A 26,978-nucleotide genomic window follows, 5' to 3' on the forward strand; every position below is an offset into this window, starting at 1 on the left:
CTCCATATTTCTGATTCAGTAACCTGATACAATAACCAATACATTTGCATTGTGAACCTTGAGATTAGCTTAAGAAAAATCTGTCTTCACTAATATAATGAATCAAAAAGAAAATACAGCCAACAGAGACATTCGGTCTTTGATACAAACACAATAAGTGAGCAGAACGCTGTTCAGTCCTATTATCCCTTTTACATAACTTAATGTTTTTACGTTTTGAATACAATGAAACTCAGATGTTAGCTCCCGAATATGCACATTTTTCCCATTTTCCCTCTTACCTTTAATGAGTGTGAGAAACTCCTCATGTTTGACCGTGTTGCTCTGCATGTCGATCTTCAGCGTCAAAAGCAAAGTGAAGAGGAATTTGTGTTCTTCGTACAGGCCTCTTGCTGCATACTTATACACGTCAAAGGTCATAAACTCGATGATGTTGGCTATGCGTTTGCTCGTGATCGGGCTTTTGGAGGACCTGTTTCAGAACATATTATAGCAGATACCACTTTAGTTTCATTCAATGTTCACCCTGTAAGCCCTTTAGAGCTCTGCTATAATGTATCATGGTTTTTATGGGGTGCTGTTTGTAAATCGTCGTACGCTCTAAAATCTTATGCAGTTTTGGTACATTTAGCATTATTATATGAAAAAAAAAGCATGACAATATTCATGTGTTACTTTTTGAAACATTTAGAGAGAAATTCATGTAAATCCATGCAATAACTTTTCCAAGGATAATGTTTGGCAGTAGCACAAAGTTGCTAAATAATATAAATGTTATATGTAAATATAAATGTTCGATATAAATCTAATTGTTAAATGTAAGTATAAATAATATAAATGTTAAATGTTATATCTAAATGTTAAATCTAAATGTTAAATGTAAATGTAAATGTAAATGTTAAATGTAAATGTAAATGTAAATGTAAATTTAAATGTAAATGTTAAATGTAAAACTAAATGTTAAATGTTCACTCTACATGTCAGGCTTGACGACTGAACATTACATTATTTACAGTAATTCACACCGCAGACAATTACAAACTAAGTTAAAAGTGAGTAAGGAGCAATACAGTGAAATATGAGCTACATTGACAGGAAAATGTCAAAAGATACTAATGAAGTCACTGATCTTCTCTTAGAATCTTCTAGAATTTAAGTCACAAAGCTTCGCTTATGATACACAACTAAAGTAAAATATCACCTTTTACACAACCCAATTTTGCAATCACACCAATGTACATAGTTATAAACAACAAAATAAACCATGTAACAGAGGTGCTCTCCAATCAAATTTAGGAAGAAACGCTTAGTTTTGTTACATATGCGTGCGTCTATATCTAGTCTCAGCAACCAATCAAAGCACTTTGCAACACAAGCCAGTGTTCACAAAGGTTCCTACTGATACCACACAAGGTTCCACATGTGCATCAGGAGCAATAAGCATTCAATGCAAATTTACACGCCAACGGTAGATGCATCTGTAGCTATTTTAGTGTAAGTAAGAAAATATATAAACTACCACAGCCAACCCATGCAACAAAGCAAATTAGTATTCTTACCGTGCCAGAGAAAGGTCAAAGATCCCCAAAAACTGTCTTAGAGATGTCTGATACATGACGTTCACCATACTCATCTCTGTTATCAGGAAGTACAGGATACTTCCTCTGGTGGCCACTGAAAACACGAGTTGCAAAGGTAACGTCATAAGAAGGGCGGTTGTTGAAGCAGACATTCTTGCAAGAGGGGTTTGACGAATTTACAGCCTCGGGCTTTGAATTAAACTTTTGGTCACATTACCGGGCTGCACAATATAAGTAATTGTTTTTTGTAAAGAAAGAAATTCTCAAAAAGGCTTAACTTTAAGGATGCATACATTGACGGCTGGTCTAATCATGACCTTTATCAAACTATACCGTTTTAAAGGTGTGTGTGTCTGTATGTGTGTGTGTGTGTGTGTGTGTGTGTGTGTGTGTGTTGAGCAAATGTTCTCTTGTGTCTATTTTGGGAAAGCTGGAGATTAATTCTATTCTGAACATCGCTTTTGTGCGATTAGTAAATTACCACCCAAGAAAGAATTCTGTCTTTGAGCCGGTCGACCTACCGGGTCGGTACTCCTCCCGGGCGGCATTGATCTGGATCTCCGTCTCAGCAGCAATCTGTAGTTTCTGAGTGACCTCGTCAGCTGTGCGCTTGGTGTTGCCAAGAACAATAATCAGACTCTCGTCGTCAACCAGTGAGCCCTACAAAGAGACAAATTGGCAAGAATATAGACAATAGATGGGAATAGAAACGTATATGCAAATATTACAAATGATCTACTGCAGTTATACACACAGTTACACTCCCGATTAACATAACTGCATGTCATCAACAGTGTGCTTAATGAGAAAAAACATCATTTATCAGATAAACTGGTGATTAAATAGTTTCTCCTGAAACTGCTACAACATCCATACTAATAATAACAACATGTCAAAACAACTTTAAATGGTTTTCTAATACATTTGAGTATTATCTTGCCTGTGTACTGGTCAGCCGGTAGAGGAGGTTATCCTCTAGTTCCTTCATCTTTCTCTTGTTGGAGGTCACATCTTCCAAGAGGTCTGTCCTCTCCTTTTCCAGTTCCTGGTGTCATAAAAACTCAGATGACATATACCAAGCATGCACATGGTTTACGCGACCCAAGCATGGTGCTAGAGGAAAGGCCAAGGGATTATTCAAGTCAAAAGGTTTTACACTCTGAGGTGCATGGATTTGATCAGCACAAGTATTAAAATGTTTCTAAATATACACAGTTACATTCCACCACGGCTAAAGCACCACTTTGTTTACACAAGCCGGAGGTTCTTCATGGTTCCACCTCTCTCAACCCCTGTGTCCCTCTAGCAAGTCACCAAGGTCTCACAAAATACTTTGGGGAACCTTTTATTTACCCTGTAAGATAAATATATTGACTTGAAAATCAAATGATTGAAAAGCCTCCCCAACTTTTGACATTGTGTGTAATTTGTTTGCTTTGATGACTTTAATGTGCTTCTTGAGTGGACCATGAGAATTAGCGCTCTTGTGACTTCTTTCATGTGACTACAAATGAGGTGTTTTGAACACACAAGAGCTGCAACGTGAAGAAAAGCCAGAAACTGAAGAATGATGTTGGACTTGTAAATGCTGCCCGTGTGAGCGTGAAGGCACACGTTGTGAAACTGAGATAGTAGCTTCAGCTATTTAGAACACAGATTAAAAGCCGCTTTTCCCATCTGGTATAAAGCCTTAATTTCATTACCAGCTATTATTAGAGGAATATTGGCCTTCCCGTAGTAGCGCCAAGCTTCTTTCTTTTTTCCCAGCAATTATAAAACATTTAAATAAGGCTGAATAAATCAAGTCTCTGACCCTTCAGACATGCAAGTCCGTGTGTACATTTTGATATTGGTGCAAATGTACACTCTGTTTATCTTGTGTGGTTGTTGCTTGATATTGTGTCCCAAGACCATGATAATTGTCTTTTTTTTATGTGCGAAGGGGGAAAATAACCTTGGAGTGATATTGTGACACAGTTTGTGCTTAATAGACAAAGATAACATGTGTATACTGCCCTGGGAGGAGTCGGCATCGTTCACTCACTGGTCTCAAACGGCTTTCCAAGGAACTATATTATAGTGTACATACAGTAGCTATTGAGGCTACCTGTTTTTCTGTGAGGATGACTCTGCCCAGCAGCTGGTCCTCCAGTCCTCTCATGGTGACGGTGAAGTCAATGATTGAGGTGCGAGCACTGATCTCTGGGGTGTAAGCTGGGTTTGGCAACTTGGTGGTCACATAGAGCCTGAAACCCTTCATCACATCCACCTCTTTGTCTCCAACTTTCACCTGCAAAAATAAAAAGAAAGAAGGTTATTCTGCCAAATCTACTCTAATGCACCTCAAAAAGACAACAATGAGATACAATCACTTTTTTGTCACGACATTCACGTCTTTGACCGTCTTGTGTGTGTGTTTGACATGGTAAAAGGTATCCTGGCGTCAGCTAACACACACTTTGCAGACACTGCTGCATTCTCAACGTTCATGCACACGTTTGTGCGAGTTTGCACATGTGCAGGGAAAAAACAATTCATGTCAGTATAACTTTGCATTATCCATTTGCCGTTTCTTGGTTTGTGTTGCCTCGGATCTGCCCCTCTCCCCAAGCCTTCTCTGACCCCCGTAGGCGTCTAATGTGAGAAAAAAAAACTCAGATTCCTGGAGCGGTCGGCCTCAGACACCTTCACTTCCTCCTCGCACCCGGATATTAATAGAATGTGATCAGCACTCTCAATAGGTAGCCGCGAGACATATGGCTGATGTGCCGTTTGTATATGTAACACATGCTCACTTGCAATCAACATGCGGTGTACGTGCGTGTTTTCCCGCACTTACACGGTGCGTTCGATATGGGGTCGAGTGCATGCGTGTGTGTTTGTTTGTTTGACTCGTGTGTGTGTGTGATAGAGGGATGCAGCTGCAGTGTCAGCTGTTGAACAACCAGCATCAGCTGGAGCCAGGAGTTGAGAGGCGATAATGAGAGAGAGAGAAATGCCTAGAAGCACACTTTGTCTCTTTCTTGCAACCTCAGAGAGTGATTTAGTTTGTCTGTGTGTGTGTGTGTGTGTGTGTGTGTGAGTGTGAGTGTGAGAGAGAAGGATCGTAATGACACATTTAAAATCCATTTTAGATGTAATGAGTAATAAATTAAGTTCATGCCGACTTGGATGAGAAAAGTTTACATGCAAAGTGCATTTCGACCGACTTCTCAATTCATATGTGGGAATTATTATTCAAATCCTCGCAAGCAACCCAGAACAGGTACATTGATGTGCACAATAGAAATAACTTATTGGCGGAAAGAACAATTTTAGTTATTCATTGTTGGCACGTCAATAACTATACATTGTACTTTACTTGCCATCAAAAGAAGTACTAATTTTCTGTAACAGTGTTTGATTGACCACATTCTCCATATAAAGTCATTCATTAGACATGTTTGAGACAGATGATGGGACTTGACTGTCACAACAATTTCACCGGCACACAAATCACACGCCTCCCTCTCCCACACTATTCTACACGACTTAAAGGAACCGATCTGGTACACGAGGATACCAGGAGAGTTTATTTCAACCACTTTACCTTGTAAGTGGAGCCCGTTTTGATAAAGTTTTTTTCAAGAATGTTGTCAAGTGCAGGATCCAACTCCTCCCCTACATCCTCGATCAAAAGGGGGCGGCCAAGAGACAAACTGTCCTCCAAATGGATCTTGAAGTATTTATGGTTTAGTGAAGTGATCTGCGATCAGAATATGACATTAGTGTAAATACTTTGATAGAAAACACATTGATTGAATCAAGCTCCTCCACGAGTTACCGACAACAGTGCCCCAACTTTATGTTGGATATTTTCTTGTCCTTCGCAGACATTGCGGCACACCTTAAAAGTTCTCTTGAAATCCCCCAAAATACTCACTGTTTTAAACCATTAGCTTTGCAAGGGTCTTCAGCAGCAATCATATTGTTTTCATATGTTGTAACAGACAGTGAGGGAGTGAGAGTCCTTATTCCTCCTAAGGTACATAGTATCCTTTGTTAAGATAACCAATATGTATGAACCATTAAAAACATAAATATATTAGATTACATAAATATTAGTATTAGTCATAGTAGGATTGCAGAATGCATTCACTTTGTTCACAGGTCGCCCCTAAATGGGCCAGTGACCTTGGCTGGTTGTATCTGAAGATTTCTGCAGTCCTATACAAGAGAAAAAGCTTTGACAGTGAAAAGAATTTAAAAGGGATAAAGTTGCAGAAATTTTAGAGGCAAATACAAATCTGAACCTAAAACTGGCACAGGAAGTAAGAGAAAGACTCTGTACGCTGTGGAAATAGAAGGAAAACAGTAATGCTGATGTTAGGTAGGCAGAGACTACGTTATTATGTTATTTGTGAATCGATCATTTAGTTTAGTTTAGTATATTTTTGGAAATGCATTGTTGCATTGTTAGAATAGATACAGAGCGATAATGAATGCATATATACATTTAAGTAAACTGGGAACAATTAGTTGACCCACTGCAGGCCATCAGGAAGTGTAATCTTAATAAATGGTACAGTTACACCTTTATTGTGTAGCTGTCCACACAAGTGGCACAAAATCTCAAACCTGTAGATCATTCCTGGCCTCTTTGTTCTTGATCCAGATTTTTCCCTGTGTCTGGGGGTCAATGAGGAGGGGGAAGCGGGCGGCTTTGGTGATAATGATGCCATTTTGAATGGACAGGTCATCATTGGGGAGGCCCTGTAGGAAGGAAAACAAATGACTGGTTCAGGCTCAACCCGGATATTCATTAATGACAGATCATATTCTTTTTTTATTTCAATAATTCACTTCTCTTTTGTTTTGCGTTTCAGTATCTGACTTCGTAGCATCAAACATGTAAATGATCCATACATTTATTCTTCATTAATTCACTACTTAAATAACTATTTTAGGCAACTTTAGTATGAAGCCCTTGTAGAAACAAAAACAAAAAAGGTTTTTTGTTTCATTATCGGAGATCAATACAAATAAAGCAACTGCTGGTTTGTGCAAAAAATGCTAAACATCTTATCTACCTGTCCTACACTACATGCAGTATAGAAATATCACATACACGACATATATGTTTACTGAAATGGTTCATTCTGTTGGTGGCAGACAGAAGTAGATCACCGACCTGTAGGTTCCACTCGCTAACAGTCGGCGCATCGATGAGCAGCTCGGTCAGATTCAGGTTGTTGCCAAACGGTATTTGACGCTGCTTCAACTCCCGCTGCCAATTACTCAGTAACAGATTGCGAAACTCCTGATTGAAGGGTCCGGAGTAAGAGAGGAATGCTGTGGCCAACAGAATGTCACCTAAAAGCCAAATGTGTTCAGAACTTTAATACTGGTCTTGTGGATGTGTGAGAAAAAAATGAATGCCAGCACAATGAGATCTCAGACTAATGTGGTGCAAATGTATAAACAAATGTGAAAGAACTGTATATTGTTAGCTGTGCATTTGGAATTAAATTTTTAGTTTTGTTGGTAATTAGAAGTATGACTGCGCATTACGTTTATTATGCATTTAGGGTTTGTGACACACAAGTGACCTGGTGATTATTAGTTCAATTATCAAACATACATGATAGAAATGAATGTCTAACGTATTGACTTGCAGAGACACCTATTTGATGCCCTAATGTCCTGATACCAGTTACGCTTTGAAACCGTCTTTGAAACCCACCAACGAGGCGTTTGGTCTGCGCAGCAAACTCCTTGCTCTGCTCAGTCCATCTCTCCTTCTCTCCAGCAAGACCGCTGATGAGGCTGGACGCCGTCTGCATCTTGTGTCTACAACGCTCAGCATCTTCCAGCAGGGTCTGGAGGAAAGGGAGGCCAGACGAATGAGTCGATGTTTGTGTGTCTGTGTCGCAGACCTACTGCCTCGTCCGTCCTTTTAAGTGTCTCTTCATCACTCCATCAAACTCTCAATCACTTATTTTTTTTATACGCCTGTACATATTTCTACCACTCTGAAATATTGTTATGTGGATGAATAGAATACGTTTGTATCAGTATAAAAATGATCGATTGGATTGAGATGCTCTCTAATCCCAATGCGTTGGACTTGCTGGGATTGCTGTGATGAAGACAGCCATATTATCATTTTTCTCTTCATCCCCGTTGGCATATCCTCCAGCTGCAACAGCTCAAAGACGTACAGCTTACGTGGGTCTACACTCTGAACTGCAGTGGGTGTAGAGTCTGACAGGCATTGGTTTTCCTAGAATAAATGCTGCGTTAAACTTGCAGCTTGGACCACGGCTATCCCCAACCGATGGATTGATTATTTGAATTTTCTTGTGATTTTCCAATCTGTCCTCCTTTTTGGAGAAATAGTGAGCGGTAAACCACATCTTTAAAGCCATTTATCTTATAGTAAGCTATTCAAAAGCAATCATGAGATTTGTCTGCAAAATAGTCTTGTTTAGTCCGTTTCATCAGGTATAAGCTTCTGCACTGAGCCCCTCCAACCTCATTTTTGGGCCTTGGAGATGAACAGCTCTGCGTCTTAATCACAAATTATAAAAAGAGTCAACTTGCTTTGTCCAGACTTCCTAATCAGCGAGTGTTGGTGCACATACTGTTCCATCTACATGCCGCTGTTTATCACGGAACAGAGGGAGCGGATGACGGAAAGCACGCACAGCAGACAGAAGCCTAAACACACACACACAATCAACAGTGTGGCACTGTGGGGAGTTACATTGATCTAAAAAAAAAAAAAAAAAAAAGTCATTGCAGACGTTCACAGACTGTGTTCTGACAGACGACCCCCTGCTGTGAGACCGCTCGTTCCACAGTCTTAAATACACTGTTTTATAATGTATAATGATGTTTAAACAGGAAGTTAAAGCTCCTGCTGTCAAGGAACACACGCTAGTTATAAATAGCACCGAGAGGCACCACATTAGCTTCTTCCGATACGGACAGATAGGAACAGCGATTACAGAATCCATCCATTTTCTATATTTTTGACAATTTCTTTAAGCTTGTTTAAGTGCATTAAATATACTGTACATGAAACACATAAAGTTACTGTACATTGTGAAGTTCAAAGACAGTGTTGGACGCAATAGGAATTCAAACAATCATACAGAACAGCCAGTTCAGAATTCAGAAACGAGCACTATAGTGCTTGTCTGCTACTATAGATGTCAAATTGTATGTCTTCTGATGTGTTTTGTCTTGGGAAGTACGGAACGCTACTGACCTGTTTCTCCATCATGGCCTTCTCATACTCCGCTTGGACCACATCCAGCTCTGCCTGCTTGGCATCGAGCTCAGCCTGAGCCTTCTGAAGGTCGACATTTGCTATGGTCAGACGACTCTGCTGCACTGCCAAGTTTGCCTGTAAAACAGAGGAGAAGAGAGAGAGAGGAATCTTTCATGTTTTCTTGTCTGTGTCTTCAAAAGGTCACGGTCAGAAAGGTCTTGAAAAGAGAAAGAGGCAGAACTTAGGCAGCAGACAAACAAGAGAGGTAAGAGGATGTTAGCCAGCAAGACCTTCTCTGCCAAAACATCCTTAAAACATACATTTTATTTTGAAAAGGGTTTTCCACAAATAAGTATTACATTGTTCCCCGTGGTCTTTTCTCTTCATTTCATAGTTTTCCTCTTGGTTGTGCTTCTTCCCGCCGCGGGTCCGCCTTGAGGGCTGGCCTTTATGTTAGAGCTTTTATCCAATAATATTCCAGCCATCATTTATTGCCAGAGTCCAAGAGATTTGCCCTGAGGCCTCCTGAATCAACAGTGCAGCCGCCTGTAGCTTAAAGTGAACCCAAACAAAACTGTGGCGTTAACCAATCAGATTTCAAGGTTGGCGACTCCGGGGGCCAGCTAGCAGTCATACAAGAACAGCATGTGCACCTCCTTTTATTGGATTCGCACTAGTGAGAGGCATAGCTTTTCACAGCTAGCCAACTGAACCCGCCGATTGATTGATTGATTTTAAATGCTTCGGAAATACAAGGTAATGCATCGCTCAGTTATAATGCATTTCTGTCTAGAGCCGTGGCGTCATAATAATAGTAATTCATTCAGGTAGGAGATGTGCAGCACGTCACTGAAGCCCGAGGTGTGAAACGCTCGGCCAGAAAGGGAGGGATAGAGAAACTAGAGATACAACCCATATTGAGGGCAGATGGAGGAGGACAAGGGAGGAGGAGAGGAAAGAAGACATTTTTCCGCTAGAGCTGGCACTAAAGGGAAACCAGTGCAAGAGGTTAAGGGGATAATGGTGAGCCTGGATGACCTGGGGAAGAGGAAGTTTAAATAGAGTATTTATTTAACGTTAATTAACATCTGATGAGACAATCTATGTCTGTCGGTCTGTTTGTTTGTCCAACTGCATCTCTGTCTGGCAGGCAAGGCAACCCCGAGCAGGAAGCTAGGAAATCAATCTGGGGGACGGCGTTCGATGCTAAAAGAAAAAGATCAGCATCAAAGAGGAGCTGCACGTTGTTCCCCTGGACGCTTGGAACTAAAAAAAGAAAAAGACAGGGAGAGAGGGGATAAGGAAAAGAAGGAGGTGAGATAGGTATTGGAAAAAGAAGCACAAAGGTGCAAAAGAGATGGAGAGAAGGGAACGTAAAGCAATATAATTATGGAAAAGAGACGTGATAACAAGGGGGAAGACAAATGGGTACAAAAGAACATTATTTACAGATTGATTAACAGGGGAAAGCAGAGGAGTTTGGTTTTAGTGAACAGAATCAAAAAGCGTAACTGAACCCTGTGAAATGCTTCTTATGCATCGGACAACCACAGGCTGCACTGGCAGGAAGACAAACTAGCAAATGATTTGGGACATTTGCATGAAATCACAGGGTTTAGAGAGCAGCCACATGTGTGTGTGTGAGGTGCCCTCGCTTATTCAAGCATTTTGTGTGCAGAGTAGTCGGTCTTACTCCATTGTTTTGCGTGTGGAATTAGTAGATCCTTGGAAGATAGATAAATAAATACTGACCAAAGCGCTGCTGGCGCAAAGAAGCAGTTCATCAGTGGAGCTTTAAAGTAAAGTGGTCACTTAAACGCAAACAGAGCCCTTACTGCTGTTTGAATCAGCATACCTTCTTTTCCTTTAGTTGTAAAAAACATGACTTTTCAAACTCCATTAAGTAAAAATCACTACATTTTATAACTTTATACATTTTATATTTATTTTTGGCTGACGCAATATTTAATGATTCAATATCAATAACATTGACTCACAAACAGCAACCAAACTATTACAGCATATCTCTACACAGTGGGGTTTTTAAATTGGTAGATAATATTGAAGAGGTGTTCCGGTTTGGTCTCTAAATCATTAAGGACTTTTATTTTATTGAACCACTGTCAGAGATAGTAGACTGCGCTGTTTTTACCTTCAATGGTAACACCTCCTTGTTGATGGAGAAGAAGGAGGCCATAGCTTTGGTCCAGGATGCGAGACCGGCCACGTTGCCACACACCCGTTTAGCCGTTTCAATGTTGTAGTCAGGCATGTCGAAGTAGGGCAGCAGCAGCTCAACCATTTCCTCATTAATGGAGTCTTTGGGGAATTGCTGCAAAGGAGAGAAGGAAGGGACTATTTCAGTTAGTACACAGAGAATATAAACCTTAACCACACAACCAATTCATGAAAAATCCCTTTACTAAAAGGCTGTGATACTTAGAAACAGAGAAACATGTCTTTGTATTTGGGATTTAAAAAAGAGAAGCATTATATATGGAGGGATTAAGGAAAGAGAACAAAGAAGGTGGTGAAAGTACAAGAGGAAATGAAAGGAGGACAGTAAAGATGACTGAGATGGAGATAAAAAAAAAGGGAAAAGACACGGTAGAGGTGTTTAAAAGCAGGATGAGGGAGGGATAAATATACAAAGAAGAGGACTATGCAATAGGGGGGGAAATAAAAAACAAACAGAATAAGTAAAGAATAAAAGATAACTTATAGAGGTGCACAAGGTAAATTAAATGAGGTGATGCAGTTTGGGGATGAGACATATGAGATTAGTGAGATAGATAATAATATACAGTATAGTACATAAAAATGCAACAATGAGATGGTAAAAGTGGATCAAGTAAACCAAAGAAAGTTGTAAATGTTGCAGTTATTGATTCAAATTTGAGGAATGATCTCCATGACCACACATGTATTTACACTTATGTGCCCAATTTACAAATTATCCTAATTTATCATTTCACTTTAGCGTTGAATTACTCTAAAGAACAGTTAACTACAACAAGCAGCGGATTGTATCCATTACAGAGTGAGTGTAACATACATGCGAATAAAAAGTATACGATTGGGTTGCAACAAAAAGCAGTTGTAGCATCTTAAAGTAGGATTCCCAACTAGGATGTTATAGAACGGCATACAAAAGTGTTGGTTGGTTGTTACACCAACATTAAATTATTGTCCTTTATCTGACTTAAAACCTCAAATCTGATATTAACGAGTGTACCTGTAGGCTACCCATGAAGTTTCCAGCCGTCATGAGTTTTAGAGACTCCTGCCAGGACGGCGTATTGCAGTTCTTCTCTGGATCGATCTTCACCGTGTTGAGTCGCCTCTGGAAGAACAGCAGCACGCAGTCCATGATCCGCATAATGAGGTGGGGGGGGCGACCGAGTGTTCGCACAGTGGCGATGTCTGACGGCTTGATTGTCTGAGTGGGGACAAAAAAAGAGACGTACAGGGGATTTGTGGGGGATATTGGCTGTATACAGGATATTCTCTCTATCACAGGACACGAGGACACGATGATGCAGTTTGACAAGAGCAGCAGGAGAGTAAAACACGGAGGTTCGTTTGGCCCCGTGCATCTTCCCCTCTTCTCCTTCTGGCACTTTCCTTGTTTCTGCTCTCACTTCCCTGCTACATTTCCACTTTGTATCAGCTCAAGGGTGGTGTGAACCTCCCACCTGGCATACTGCATTAAGTTCAGTAATTACAAGATAATGTTTTGGACCAATCACTCTGTTTTTGCTCTTGCAACTTAGTCACAGTATTTTAACAATGAAATAAGTAATGCATCAAGCAACTAAGTTTTTTGTCATACTGTCATCTGTGACTGAAAAAATGAACTCACGATGTTAATTTAATAACAAAAAGGATAACCTTTTTTAATTTTCCATACATATAATGAAATTAATCCATATTGAATTCGTTAATCCGGAATCTCCCAAAACCGGCTAAACTGAGCTGCAGTCTTTGACTGAAAAAATTCTTGATATTTTTTCTATGAAAACTCGTTTCTTGTGTTGATTAATAGCTATATCCAAGAAAAGGGCTACATGTAGAAAGTGCGCTGTGCACGCTGCACAATCATCACATGGATCACCATTTTTCAAGAGAATAACTTCCACAACCTGCTCTCTTTCAGTCAAGTCCACTTGCTGTTAACCCGCCAACAAGTGGAACAAAGGTCCCGTTATTCTCAGAGCTTAATGCAACTCTGCCAAACACAACAGCGGACTAGAATCAGGCCCTTGTCTGGGCAGAGATTATTGATTGTGTGTTTACTGTCGGCTTCACGGTTTGTTCACTGAATTAAAACCAGTTTAATGTTGAAACTACCTCGATTATTGAAGAAGCCTCTTTAAAGATGCAAAAAAAGTCCAGCTTTACGACAGCAGTCCAGTCGTGTGCGCTAGCAGCTGCATTTAAAATTCTCTATATCTTTTTTACGTAATCAAAATGCAAACTTATCAATCCCGACCAATTGCCTCCTTAGAAATACACATATATAATCAATTTTCCTCTACCGCAGCGAGATCCTGCTGCCCTCCCTTGGGAGATTTGTATGCTACAAACTACACAGGAGGACAGCTTTAATTACAACGCAGCTCCAGCCCCCAGAGCATCAGGCTAACTTTAGAATCACCCGCTGTCTGCTGTTTGGGAAGGCAGCAGGAAAAACACGCACGGGCTGCATACAGGAAGACACAGAGGGCTCCGAGTGGTCCCCTGAAGCAACACAACGTGAGGCATGGAAGTATACTGGTAGGGGAGGCATTAGGTCACACAGCGGGGCACAATAAACTGCTCCAACACACAGCTTACTGACCAGGCCAAGCTTATGCTTGAAAAAGCAGCACACAGCGTTAACAGATACGAGCTCTGGCTCTGCATGATGCGGTAGCTTGGAATGAAAATAGTTTGTGTAAGGAACATGAAAATAAAAACAAAACAAAATATTTTATTTATACAGTTCATAGGACCGAGTAAATAACTGTTATAACGTGTTATTCGGCGCGTTTCAATTCGCTGAGGCGGTTAAGGTTTACTTTGAATCTGTCTCCCTTTGTTCCCAAACCAATTCGTAAGGAAAACACATTTGGGAAATCTGCCCACTTGAGGGAGATAAAAATATCGATTACATGGTTCACAGGAGTCTCGAACTCTCGAGTCCCAAACCTGCAGTGCAGCCTCCGCCTCCTGAAGAGCTGGACGGGCAGCTTCAAGTTTCTCTTCGGCGATGGCCTTGTCCGCTGAGATGCTGTCCACGATGGCCTGGGCCTTGTCCTTCACTTTCTGCACCTCCACCTTCACTCGCTCTGCGGCCTGGGCTTTTACCGTCACCTCTTTCAATACCTGGGTGAGTGTACAAGGAACCAACAAAGCTGTCACTCAACACAATCTCAACTTTCATTTCACCGTCAATATTTAAAAAAATAAAACAAAGACATCTATTTCTTTAATCATTTTTCTGAGGAACATTACAGCAAAGAAAAAACACCACGCTGTCTGAAACCTACCATGTCTGCTTTGTCGTTGGCAACCTGAAGCTCCTTTTCCTTCGCCTCCAGCTCTTTGCTTAGTGCCGCTACGGACTCTGATGCCTCCTTCAGCTTCTTGAGACCGGTGTTCATCCTAAAAAAAAAGAAAAGAGAAATAGTAAACGTAATCCAGTCAGCCACTGGCAATCCCAGCATATAGCCTGGGCCTCGTTATCCTAGACCGGGGATCATGGCCGTTGGAACAGAACATGACATTCTGACCCAACTATTGATCCACTGGATAATTGGTGGTGAAAATACTTGTATATTCTTTAAACAGCTTTTATCCTCTGCCGGTTTGTAGTGTCTGACCTAAATTCAAAATGTCACTTGAAAACCTGCCAATATATTTTTAGAGGCTATATTTCATTTTATTTACACATAATTCTGTATGCGTGATAACCTGTTGGCCAGGTTCTTGACTTCAGTCCTCTTCTCCTCATAGATGCTCTTGTAGCCCTGGATGAAGGACAGGTAGGATTTAGGCGTGACGTGGGTGGAACGTCGGTATCTAGAATTAGATTACAATATGTTAATTTCACGTCATATTAAAAAGAATGAGAATTATTTGCACAATGGGTTTTAATAAATCAACATTTGGTAAAACCACTATACAGCCAGAAAAAGCAATGTCCCAACAAAATGTACCATCTTCTGTCCCCTAATTTCATGTCTTATTTTAACTTCTTACCAACTCTTTGATAGAATGTTTTTTTCAGTGTATATTTACATTTTCCATTTCTAATAATGATTCTCCAAATTTTCAAAAATGGGTGCGTCAAAATTTATTTCAACAGTGCCTCAGCAGAGACGGAGAGGTGGTTTGACAAAAAGCTGTACCTCTGGAAGTAGTCCACACACTTCTCCGCTACGCCGTCCTGGAAAGAACCCATGCACTGGACGACCTCACTTTTAACCTGGGGTGAGCAGTCAATGTCGTAGACCGACAGGAAGTGAGCCGAAACTGTAAAGACAGAGATTGAGAAGGAAGAATAACAGAGAGCAGAATTAAGAGGAGTGGAGATTAGTTAAGGCAAATGTAAACATACATATATTAATTTGTTTCTTGTTTAACACTCTAAAATGCCATTACAGCACTTTTCCATTCAGAAATGAATGGGACATTATGGATTATGGGTTACATGTCATCAGTTTTATTCTTCTAACTGACTAAAGATAATTATTAAGTGGAAATTCAGAATCAAAAGGAAAAGATTTTCAAGGACAAAATGAACTTTTGAAAGAAAATGAAATATTTGAGATACTACAATCTAAAATGTAATTACGACCTACTAAACACAGTTCTCTATAACTTTCAGAAGAAACCACTATGAGATAAATGAAAGACCTCATACGTAGATAAATGATGGATGAGGAATTAACAGCAGTTAATCATTGCATCACAACAAAAGTTTTTTAACAAAGTTAATTAAGAAAAATTTGAAAGCACATGAGACACAAATGAGACACTCATTTTACACTGTTGAGATCAGGAATATTCTATTCATGGAAACAAATAATACCATTAGATAAGCAGATCACATGGATTTTAAACAAATTTGGTGAAATGTACCTGCAACAAGAGCATCTTTTGGCCAGCGGCTGAACCAATCCATGGTGCAACCAGAAATCAATGCGGGAAACTTTAGCGCCCGGTTGCGAAACTTCTCTCCAACGGGCGAGAAGCACAGAACAACATGCAGGTTGTGTCGGACACGTGACATGAAGTACTGATACAGGTTTTCATTGGTCGGTGGTCGCCTGGGAAACTCCCGCTTCATGACAGGGACGAGTTCACTGAGGATCTCATCAATCTCATCACGAGCGAATAAATTGGACACCTTAGGATAGAAACACACACACAAACATTTAAGTCAAATAATATTAAGTAAACAACGATCATCTCCACTAAGACAGTGAGATTGGTCATGTGTAAGTGCATGCTTGTGTGTATCTGTATAAACTTATATTTTATAGGGGTTTTATAGCTGCAACCTCAAGGATCTCTTGTGGTTTTAGTGACCAAAACTGTCAACATTTTATTGGCTGTTTTATACTGTTATTGATTGACTGCTGACTCGTCACTCACAATTCTTTATTGGCCGTGGCCATTAAGGACTGAGTGAGATACATTTGAGGGAAAACTGTTTGCACCTAAACGAACCACACACAATATATTGCCACCACACAGTGGCTGCTTTGCTAACATGAACACTGTGGAAGTAAACAGTTTGCTTGTTTTTCATTGTTTTGGACGGTGTTTGGCTATTTGCTAAAGACACCAGTGGCTGCAGCGCCGTCACTCCGCAGCAGCTGCCCGGCGGCCTGGTAGTTATTTTTATTTTTCCTTTTTATCGGCCATCAACCTCATGTTTTGTGTATTGTCAAAAAGTAATAAGGACTTGGGCCTGAATAAATAATTAAGATTTCGTTCCTTGGTAGTTTGTGAGATAGAACTTGGGTGCGCATCTGCACCGAGTTGGTGGAAACATCTGCATAGATTAAAATACTGTGTGCTGTCGTGTGAGACGTGGGAAACCCACATCTGTTACACCTGCAGTCTAGATGGGGGATTTGCCAAATATAGGTAATATGTATTAATATATTTGATATAATCACATATTTAATAAGTCCGTGGGTTTGATATCAGGTAAGGTTTAGGTGTAAATGTGTTTTGTTTCTCTTGTTATTTTAGCTTTGAATCATTTTGTGTCGTTTCTGTGTAAAAAAACAAAAACAATCACACCTCTATTTGAATCCTTCAAATTACTTCCCCATTCTCTAATATTGGCTCAGAATGGCTTGATTTTCAAAATACAGGGCTACGCCTGCACACAATTTAAAATCTATTCAAATCTGTCTAGAACTCTTTATTTGCTCTGACCATTTTCCCTTTACCATGGTTACAGTAAACGAGTGAAAAGAAAATCTTAACCATGAATAAAAACACGCCATCTTTGTCCGAGTGTGACATCGGGGACAGTGGCCCTGCATCGCACACTGCTTTTTGCACCTTTAAATCCCAAGCTACTAAGAGAGAGAGCCAGTAACATGAACATGATTGAGGGCAGAGGAGATGTGGTTTTGTGGCTAAAAGCACCATGTCCCTAACCATCAATTAGCTATATCTCACATAACCAACCTCAAACTAACAGCTTGCTCTTCCTTTTCTTATCTCATCTCTGTCACTGTCTCTCTGCCGGTCAAAAGCAAAACACAAACTTTGCTCACAGCTACATAAGACGATTTAACGGACTGGTAAAGCAGCTGCTGCTTAAAGTGTTATTCCGGCAGGGAGGAAGAGGAAAGGCTGAAGAGGGGCAGAAAGGAGAGAAAGCAACACATTTAATTAGCGAAAAGGAAAGCGCAGGAAACAAGGAAAATAGAAGAAACATGAAGCAGGAAGCAAACCAGGATGGAAAACACAATCAGAGAAAAAAGGGAAAGGATTAGTTGGAACAGGAAGGCAGGACACACAAATATAAGAGAAGGAGGAGAGAAAGAGGATAGTAAATTAGAAAGCAGAAAATGTCTGCTATTGCTCCCAGTTACACACTATAATGCACATGTGTCAAACTCAAGACCCGTGGTGGAAATGTCTTTGTCCCGCAGGACAATATCTAATTACCATCACAGCTGGCCCGCCGCTCTATTACATTAGTCTGACCCACTTGAGATCATTTGGAGCGAGCAGTTTTAGTGGAACAGGGTGAAACCTGAGCGCGGACCGATCTGGACTACTGCGGCCTGCAGAGGCTTTGAGCGGAGCGAGGACGGTCTCCTCGCAGGCCCTGCCTGGAAGCTACCTCCTCATATTGCTGCTGTGACAGAGACAGACAGCGTGAAGGCCGTCCTGCAGCTGTAATGCAGAGGACGGGGAGGATCTGTCGCTTTCATCATTCACAGCTTCAGTTCACAACATCCAAATCACTGGCAAAATAATTGAAATGCTATCGGACTGAAAGAGGAAAAATAATTAGCTTTTAAATTTGATTGAATTAAGATAAACTGCACCGCTCATGATCCGGCACCAGACAACATTGTTTTCTCGTCTCTGAATCAGTGCTTTCGCGGTGTCCCGGTCATGTGATGTCAGTATCTGATTCATTGCTTTGTGTTTCCACGGTACACTTTAGTCATGATAATGTGTTTGTGTTGATTAGCAAGACTGCATTAAACACATTTCTGACACTGCATTCACCTGAACACAATACATTTACATTTTCTGTTTGAGCACGCTCTCTTAATAATTTATTTGACTGTTTCTATTCACTAGATGTCCATGGTAACTCACAAATGTCTTGGAATGTATGTGCATAAAGCACACACTAGGGAATATTTAGAACCATTTGCAGTAGCATCATATCAGCTATAGCAGCAAGGTTTATCCAGACACTATTCTATGTGTTGAGTAAAGAATACAGATGTCCTTTGTTAATGCTATGTTACAGCACATAATAAAGAAGAACTTTGAACAATGTGTGCTCCTGACCTCTCCAGATGACAGGACGTTGTTCATGTACTCGAGGAAGGACTCGTCTTTTATTTCGTTGTCGGTAAAGAGGAAGCTGATGCCTTTGCCATTTTGGCCAGCTGTTCTGTACAAAGCCTTCAGGTCGTCCATCAGGTTGGCTGTGTTGTAGGAGCTGGCACAGGACAGAATGCATTAAATCCACTCAGAGATGAAAATTAAGTGTCTGTGAAAGCGTAACAATAATGGCTGTAATTGATCGCATAAATAGAACGAGAACGATAATGGTATTTCAACGGGATATTTCACAGGAATGCAATGAAAGAAGTCAGGTTCCAGAGGATGTGAGTACATTTTAGTGTGCATCAGAAAGACAGAAACATCTGTACTGGATGCATATGGAGAAAAAAACAGCTAGACCTGAACCTAAAAAAAACAAGACGAGCAGAGACATCAAATCTACATGTGTTCTCTAGAGGGCTTCAAATCTCATGAATATTAATAGTGAACACTAAAAAGGGTCAGAAAAAGTACAGGCAGGAAATATGATGGTGACGAATGCACACAGGGAAACAAGAGGACAGAGATGCCAGAATGACACAACGTGTAGAAAACAGCAAGCAGAGAGAAAAGGACTATTTTTCTTATTGATTCCTTGAGTATTAAATTATGACATGAACTGATATATAATATATATATATATATATATATATATATATATACATACACACAACCCTTATATGTGAGCATTACCGTGTGAGAGTGATCTGGAAGATCTTGTATCCAGCTATGAAGGAGGCCAATCTGGTCAGGCTCTGCTTGCCTGAACCCCCGACACCCACCAGCAGGGCATTGCCGCCAGCTGTCCGTATTATCCTCGACACCTACACCACACAAAATCCAAACATTGACATAAAACTAGGATTCATAACGGGAGTTGCAAGTTGCAATTTCAAAAATCAGAAAAAAACAAGCGAGGGAGCAGAAGATTTTGTAATTGAATCACGCAAAAGCTCAATAAAATTAAGTCATACCAAAAGCATGCAATGAGACACAGTTGAAACATGAGGACCTTGTCTGCATGCTTTGAGCCAGCTTTGTGACATTGTGCATTTTATGCATCCACACATTTATTCAAATTTCAATGCTAAAACCTTGACAGCACTTTTTGTCCTCCTCTATAACTTAATATCAGCGGCTGTTGATTCCCGCTGATATTACAGATTCTGTACTATATTCGAAAAACTTTGATGTAGCTAAATGAGAAAGAAGTCTTAAGATTACCTTAACCAGGTGTATCATAGCATCCTGAAAGAAGACCATGTCCATGCCAGTACCCCTGATGCTCTCGTTGTACTGGCTCAGAAACATGTTTAGGCGCTGCTTTAAACTTTCAAACGATTCCATGGGCTCATACACCTTTGGCAAGTCAAGATCAGAACCTTCTGGCTCCTCGCCTACGAAGACATTAATCATTACATGGATCACAATACAAAGATAAATGAATAATTCCTGTGAGTGTTAAAAATGCTATGTTTTTTTTTTTGATTGGCGGTACCTGTAGCCTCGGGGGCGTCTCGTAGAAAGTCGACAAAGTATCTGTCCAGTCCATAATCCACTATGTTCTGGTGCTCCTCAATGAGTTCCTCCTCTACCAGCTTTGCCAAAGCCTGGTCAAACCACTCGACATCCTCAGGCATGGTAAACCTGTCGGCTATCACACGACTGCACTCGTGCCTCCACAATGCCAGCAGCACCTGGGAGATATTTTTGGGGGGTTATCGCTGTCATTAAAATTAGTCTCTCCAATCTGTCAGCCAACAGAAGCTAGTGAGTTGGCTATCCGTTGAATACAAAAGCTCTCTCTAAATATACACCAACACAGCAGTACTCTTGTTTTGATTGTATTATATGAGATACTTTAGGAATATGTTTCCTGGCTACATTATTTTCACACACGTGCATTCTTTTGACAATAGTAAATACTGTAAATCTGTTTCGACCAGTGGAAACTTAATCTTAATCATCTTTTTTCCAATATGTGACGTTTTACAAATTCGTTTAACCAACAAAAAAAAAACACCTCTCACCTGGACAGAGTTAACCACCTCTGCGGTGGTATTGAGCATGCCCTGCCAGATCCTCGACAGATCCCTCAGGTTGAAGATGTAGTGGAACTTGGCAGGAGTTGGAAGCATCTTGACCTTGGTCAACTGCCAGAGATGTCGGGTCAGGGACACCAAACGGAGAACGGTGCTTCGAACCTCATCGACGAAACCGCGGCGCGCACAGAAGTGGCCTGCACCGATCACACCTGTATAATGGGGTCAACAATGGACTACTTGAAGGTGGAAAAGTGACCGTAGCATATCATTTTATCAAAATGACACCACAGGACACATTCTTTATGGGTCATAACGTTGTTAGTCACTTCAGTATTAGTAGCATTCCAACAACTTTGCTCTGTAGTATCATCCATGTCCGTTTTGGTCAGGATGATGCTTTAACTTGTAAGTGTTTTGATTCAATATACACATCAATAATGATTCCACTGCACTCTTTTTGCTCACCAAATATCTTGTCAATGGAAGCGTTGGAGGGCAGCGTGCAGTTAAAGATAGAGAACTGCCTCTTCAGTCTCTGTGGGATGTCGTTACGGCCTCCGCCCGGGTGGATCATAGCTGCTAGAAACTGAACGTCCACTATATTGGTAAACTCTCCCGGTTTCTCCAGATTAAAGAACCCGTTTTGCTCCATCAGCTGCCTGACAATCTCGTTGGTCACCTATGGTAAGAGGCAGAAAGGCAAGCTCAAATCAAGAGGTTTATGCATTTGATTAGTCAACAGTTGCATCCTTCCACTACATCACTGAAAATGTACAAGACTAAATGGTCTAATATGATCAAAATAAATTACTTGAAATGAAATTATCGTTGATGGGATTAGAAAATGAATTAAAATGAGGTCGATAGTGAAATTCTATTTTCAGTTTTCTAATTATTGATAATCTCCAACCTGGTCTCCCCATTCGTTGATGACAGGCATGTTGATGTCATCTATGAAAACTGACATTTTCTTCCCAGCTGGAGGTCCATAAGTGGTCCCCATCCTCTTATCGACATAGCTCTCAACTGTTTTCTAAAAAACAAACATGGGGAGCAAAGACCAACATCAAAACATATAAAAAGATCACATAGCAAAAAGAAAATATATTTTGAGTTGCACTCAGACATAATCAATAATAACAGCTCGATCAATATGCAGTTTAGCCATGTATGTGAAAAAGACAGTGGTGCTTGCTCCAGTCAGACAAATACATGTACAATTAAATCAAATGACTTCACAAAGCCACAATACTCATATGTGTATATATATATATATATATATATATATATATATATACACACATACTATAACAAGTTAGGACAGATGTAGAGCAGCTGTCTTCAGATGAAACTGCACAGGAGAACGCGCACGGTGAAACTAATTAGAAGGAGAGCACACTGGCAGTTCTGCTTCACCTGGAACAGGAATGGTGTTGTGGCAGAAGAGAAGTTAAGGCTCTTCCCCATGGAGGTCTCAGGATCATACTTGGACATGTAACCCTTAATGATGACAGTCTTTGCTGTTCCTTGTTCTCCAATCAGCAAAACAGCCTGAGAAAATGTTATTTGTCAGTACAACTTTGAAATATAATTTTTCGTGACTAAATTACATCTTAATGAATGTAGCGTTACATTTTTATACATTTACCAGTGGAATATACACATTTACTTAACAAGTCTCACCTTGCCCTGCTTAGCGATGGTCTGAATGAGGAAATCTGTTCTAACATTGTCCACATTGGGGACCAAGATGGAGCTGTACTCTGGGGTGAATTCGGTTGGATACACGTACTCCTCCACTCTGGTGCTCCAGTGGACCCATTGACCTTGAAGAACAATGAATGGATTTGTGTTTAAAATATACATAACAGTACAAAATATGAGCGACAATTCAAAGTTGTCTTTAAACTAAAAAAGTATTTTAATATTTAAACGTGCGATTTGATAAACGTACGCTGGCTGCACAATTAGGTGCAATGCGAGGCTTAACACTTGTGCTTATCAAGGAGCAGCCTCGATACCTCCTAGCATCCACACTACAGGTGATGACATGGGTTTATCAATGCACACATACCATCGGCTGTGACGTGGTAGTCAAACATGTTGTCATCAGTGTCGAGAGGGATGTCCGGTAAGTTCAAACGGATGCTTTCATTCCCTCTCAGCCACATCTCCATCTTCCTCCGGTCATCCAGTTCGAGCAGCGCGCCAGTGCTCCACATGAGTGCAAAGACGTATAGACGCTCCAAGTGCTCCCTGGATAACTCCCCACACTGCTCCTGCAGAGTGGAAAAATCAAAAGTGACGGGGAGCACCTAACATCCGAACAACAGCTTAATTGTGTGAAACAAAAAGAAAAACAAATGGGTTCACGCCTATAGAGCAAGAAGTAAAGCACATAAAACACATCAAAAGCTCACAGTAGATTTCCAATGCCATACGGTGACTGCTAAGTATCCCGGATCCTCAAATAAACTCTAAAATAAAACACTGGGTTCTTTATTAACCTAATTGATTATCATGGATTAACGGTACTGCTTTTAAAATGATGTTATCTTTAGATCATAGAATTACTAAATAAGACTATCGAATAGCATCCAACACTGTGGACTGTAGTCTTACCTTTGGAGGTATGAGTCCCTGCAGCATGTTGATGCATTGCATGATGACAAAGGCCTCAAGCATGTCCATCTTGAACTCCAGTGACTGCACACAGAAGCGGTAGAGCTCAGAGAAGGAGGACGTGAAGAGTTCCCTCAGCACCTCTGCTTCCTGAGGGAAGCGTTTCTTCAACCAGCCCTGAGAATAAAAAAAACACATCAGCGTAGTTAGGAGTACGCTACATTGAAAGAAAGACAATTTGTATTTTCTGTTCACAAAACCACAGTTCATTACGGTTTAAGCCTTCTGAATCAAAATAATCAACTCTATCGATCGCATCCCTTTCTAGCCCGTCCTCAAGGCGCCCGAGGGGGCTGTAGATCTAGAAATGATTTGGCAGATACTGTAGTACAGTAATAAGCAATCAATTTCTGTGTAGGGATATAATAACACATATAAAATCAGTCAATTCACCTCCAGTATCGGGCTCCAGTTGAGCACAGAAGAGCTCATGAAAACCATTCCATTGCGTGAGACTGTGGCTGGAGAGGCATTGTCGATGTTATGTGGCTCAAAAACCACTTTACAGTTGGGTGCCATGGGAATTCGGTCTCCGTTTGCTAGTGTGAGAGTTCTGTTGTCGTCCAAAACTGAGTTTAAGTTCTCAATCCAGATTGCATCCACAGGTCCATCCAAGACTATCCAGATGTGCTCGCCTGAGAGAAAAAACAACAGATTTGAATAATAATACTCCATGCAGTTGAGTTTGCTCATCCTTATTCTATGATTAATGCACAATGCTCACTCTATTCATATGGGTTCTAAAAAATAAAAACAAAATGAGTAGTTTGCAAAGTCAAATTCATTAGAAAAGTATGCCGGTTTCTTCGCTGACCTAAATTTTTAATAAAGGACCCACATTTTTTAGTAAAATTAAGGTATTACTAATGAGGATATTTTCACGAGGCAGCTGCTTTTCTTCACAGAGGTCCTTAAAATAGACCAGGCTGGGGATGTTGCTGCATCCGTTGAATCGCATTGTTTGTTTCCCCAAAGCATCTCATCTCCCTTGTAGAATACTTTGCTCATAACTCAGGAGTCATTTTCACAAATCCACACCTCCTTCTTTTCTATGCTGCTTAAAGTAACACGCTTTGCAAGTGAACAGTTGAACAGAGAGCATGAATGCATCCTGCTCAAGGACGTGCTTAAAACACTTACACTGAATACATCCAATGTATATTTAGATACATACAAGGGAACGCACATCATGTGTATTCATAACCCTGCGCACATACATTTTAATGAAATGTGTGGGATTTAGGCTGAAGAGAAAGATCTAACAGTTGTTGGTGCTCCTTTGAACTATGCATGCAAGGATACCCCACGATACTTTTATGCAAAGTAATGACATACTGGTTTTCAAAGAAAAGGAAATCCTAAATAGAGAACCCATCCCTTATGCTGACATATCAGATCAGTGTTTTCTTCTAGGTTTCCACTTAAGCATGATTGGCATGAACTTTTTGGTTTATTAGGTTTTAGCTGATGAAAATGAAAATACTCACTAAACATTTTTTAAAGAAACATGGTTTGGAACCTTGAAAAAAACTGCTCACTCAAAAATCCCTTGTATTTGAAGTTCTATATTATTTATTCAGCTCAGCTCCAAGTGTGAAACCAATCTTGAGTATGAAACCTGACCTTTTTTTGCTCTCAGCGTTTTCCTCCAAAGTGTAGAAAAGATGCCGTCAGTCCAGTCATTTGTGGCCACATCCAATCGACCAAACATCTGAGGGGCTGTGATGGCTTTTGGGTTCATGCGCATCTCTCTGTGAGGCTGACCACACTCTGAGAAAAGAAAAGATGTTGACAGAAACATTTATTTCTACACTGAATATATCTAACAGGCCAAATGCATTCATACAAATATATGCACACAATACATTAAACAACTTTTCTGCAGCTGTAAAGGCTGTTTGTGAATATACATCCCAAAACATGCACGCAGTCTCACCTGTCATCGCTTTCATTAATGTATGTATGCAGGTTGTCTTTCCAGCCCCACTGGGGCCGAGAGCCATCATGCCATGTCGGACCCTCTGAGTCTCAAACAGCTGGATGACCTTCAGCTTCCAGGGCGGGTGGCTGATCAGACCTGCATCCTCAACCTTAGGGAGCATAATGACAGTGTGCATGTATTCACCATACTAAGCACAGGTGTAATATGACTTGTTCCGGATGATACTTCCAGGAGAGTGAATTCTGTTTTTTTTTTTGTAACTCTTCTGTCTTTGAGTCATGCTTCTGATCTGTTCCTCGTGGTTTCTTGCAGTTATCACAAAATATATTGTAATAACTGCAAAATATTACTGCAGTGATGAGGCCATCATGCACGACAATTCTGTATTTTAAAGATTTTACTTTTGACTGTATTTTCTCAGCCGTGTGTTTTCCACAGTTACTAAGGTTAGGTCCTTGACGAATTCTAAATGGCACCATTTGTAATCCTTTGGGTGCTGTATCTGGAGGCGTTTAGGAGTGAAATGGAAAATACATCAGTCTCACAGTCCATTAGTCTCACTCTCTTTTACCATATTTACTTTGTCTCATGTCCTTCTTCACTCTCTCCCCCTATTCATTCATCACTATATCCTTTTCTATTTCTCTGCCATTTCTGTTTACCTTTCAAACAGAGACATAGTCATTCCTCACCCCCCCCCCCCCCCTACCTGTGAGTCAATAGCTGCCTCTAGCTCAGGGTAGCCTGCTTTGTCGAGTTGGATGCCCGGGAAGAGGTCCTCAATCAAGCTCAGGAAGAGCGGCTCGTCCTCATCAATCTAATGAAAACAAACATCAACAAGTTAGCAAAAAATATACATGCTTCATCTGCCATCTGCCTGGCTACTATCTTTGGTCACTGACTTTAGATTTTAAAAATATATCTAAATGTATTGTTTTTTACTGACTGATCAAAAGGTATACACATTTCAGAAAGATCTATTAATTGCTCTACTGTTTTCTGTTCTAGACTGACCAACTTGGATAGATTCATGTCCCTGAGGACCCTCATGACGATGGTGGACTCTGTGTCACTGGCGTTGGCCCGCTTGGCAGCTCCCAGGGTTCGCAGCACTGACAGGATGTTCCGTAGGCCAAAATCATAGTGAACCTGGACAACCACAAACAGAAAATTAGATTCAGAATAGCTATCAGAATCCGAATCATCATCCATTTGTTTTTTCTGTAACGAGCATTTAAGAGTATCTTCTCTGCAAATTAAATAATAATGTAGATGGCACTAACAAGTAATTTGACAACAAACTAACAATTACATTTCAGATAAAACAACAATGTGAATCAGGTACTGAGGACACAACAATGCACGGCACTCCGTAGTCCTCGTAGTGAAAA

General features: G+C 40.5%; 1 protein-coding gene across 1 annotated transcript in view; it reads right to left on the reverse strand.

The window, feature by feature from the left end:
* Positions 1 to 26,978, reverse strand: part of dnah5 (dynein, axonemal, heavy chain 5) — a 65,509-nt gene that overhangs the window by 11,329 nt on the left and 27,202 nt on the right. The window contains exons 44-76 of the mRNA XM_078094086.1: positions 26,602 to 26,736; positions 26,297 to 26,404; positions 25,582 to 25,735; positions 25,269 to 25,415; positions 24,039 to 24,280; positions 23,586 to 23,762; positions 23,038 to 23,242; positions 22,647 to 22,789; positions 22,380 to 22,514; positions 21,874 to 21,996; positions 21,429 to 21,642; positions 20,949 to 21,172; positions 20,417 to 20,615; positions 20,143 to 20,315; positions 19,612 to 19,742; positions 18,880 to 19,033; positions 15,961 to 16,228; positions 15,228 to 15,351; positions 14,791 to 14,898; positions 14,367 to 14,481; positions 14,026 to 14,202; positions 12,071 to 12,274; positions 10,988 to 11,167; positions 8,833 to 8,970; positions 7,303 to 7,438; positions 6,751 to 6,932; positions 6,198 to 6,332; positions 5,170 to 5,325; positions 3,688 to 3,870; positions 2,521 to 2,625; positions 2,102 to 2,240; positions 1,560 to 1,674; positions 282 to 472 (exon numbers count right to left, since the gene is read on the reverse strand). Of these exons, the coding sequence (XP_077950212.1) occupies positions 282 to 472; positions 1,560 to 1,674; positions 2,102 to 2,240; positions 2,521 to 2,625; positions 3,688 to 3,870; positions 5,170 to 5,325; positions 6,198 to 6,332; positions 6,751 to 6,932; positions 7,303 to 7,438; positions 8,833 to 8,970; positions 10,988 to 11,167; positions 12,071 to 12,274; positions 14,026 to 14,202; positions 14,367 to 14,481; positions 14,791 to 14,898; positions 15,228 to 15,351; positions 15,961 to 16,228; positions 18,880 to 19,033; positions 19,612 to 19,742; positions 20,143 to 20,315; positions 20,417 to 20,615; positions 20,949 to 21,172; positions 21,429 to 21,642; positions 21,874 to 21,996; positions 22,380 to 22,514; positions 22,647 to 22,789; positions 23,038 to 23,242; positions 23,586 to 23,762; positions 24,039 to 24,280; positions 25,269 to 25,415; positions 25,582 to 25,735; positions 26,297 to 26,404; positions 26,602 to 26,736 (5,320 nt within the window). The remainder of the gene's footprint in view (positions 1 to 281; positions 473 to 1,559; positions 1,675 to 2,101; positions 2,241 to 2,520; positions 2,626 to 3,687; positions 3,871 to 5,169; positions 5,326 to 6,197; positions 6,333 to 6,750; positions 6,933 to 7,302; positions 7,439 to 8,832; positions 8,971 to 10,987; positions 11,168 to 12,070; positions 12,275 to 14,025; positions 14,203 to 14,366; positions 14,482 to 14,790; positions 14,899 to 15,227; positions 15,352 to 15,960; positions 16,229 to 18,879; positions 19,034 to 19,611; positions 19,743 to 20,142; positions 20,316 to 20,416; positions 20,616 to 20,948; positions 21,173 to 21,428; positions 21,643 to 21,873; positions 21,997 to 22,379; positions 22,515 to 22,646; positions 22,790 to 23,037; positions 23,243 to 23,585; positions 23,763 to 24,038; positions 24,281 to 25,268; positions 25,416 to 25,581; positions 25,736 to 26,296; positions 26,405 to 26,601; positions 26,737 to 26,978) is intronic.

Source organism: Gasterosteus aculeatus, chromosome 20 (genome assembly GCF_964276395.1).
Source record: "Gasterosteus aculeatus chromosome 20, fGasAcu3.hap1.1, whole genome shotgun sequence".
Lineage (NCBI taxonomy): Eukaryota > Metazoa > Chordata > Actinopteri > Perciformes > Gasterosteidae > Gasterosteus > Gasterosteus aculeatus.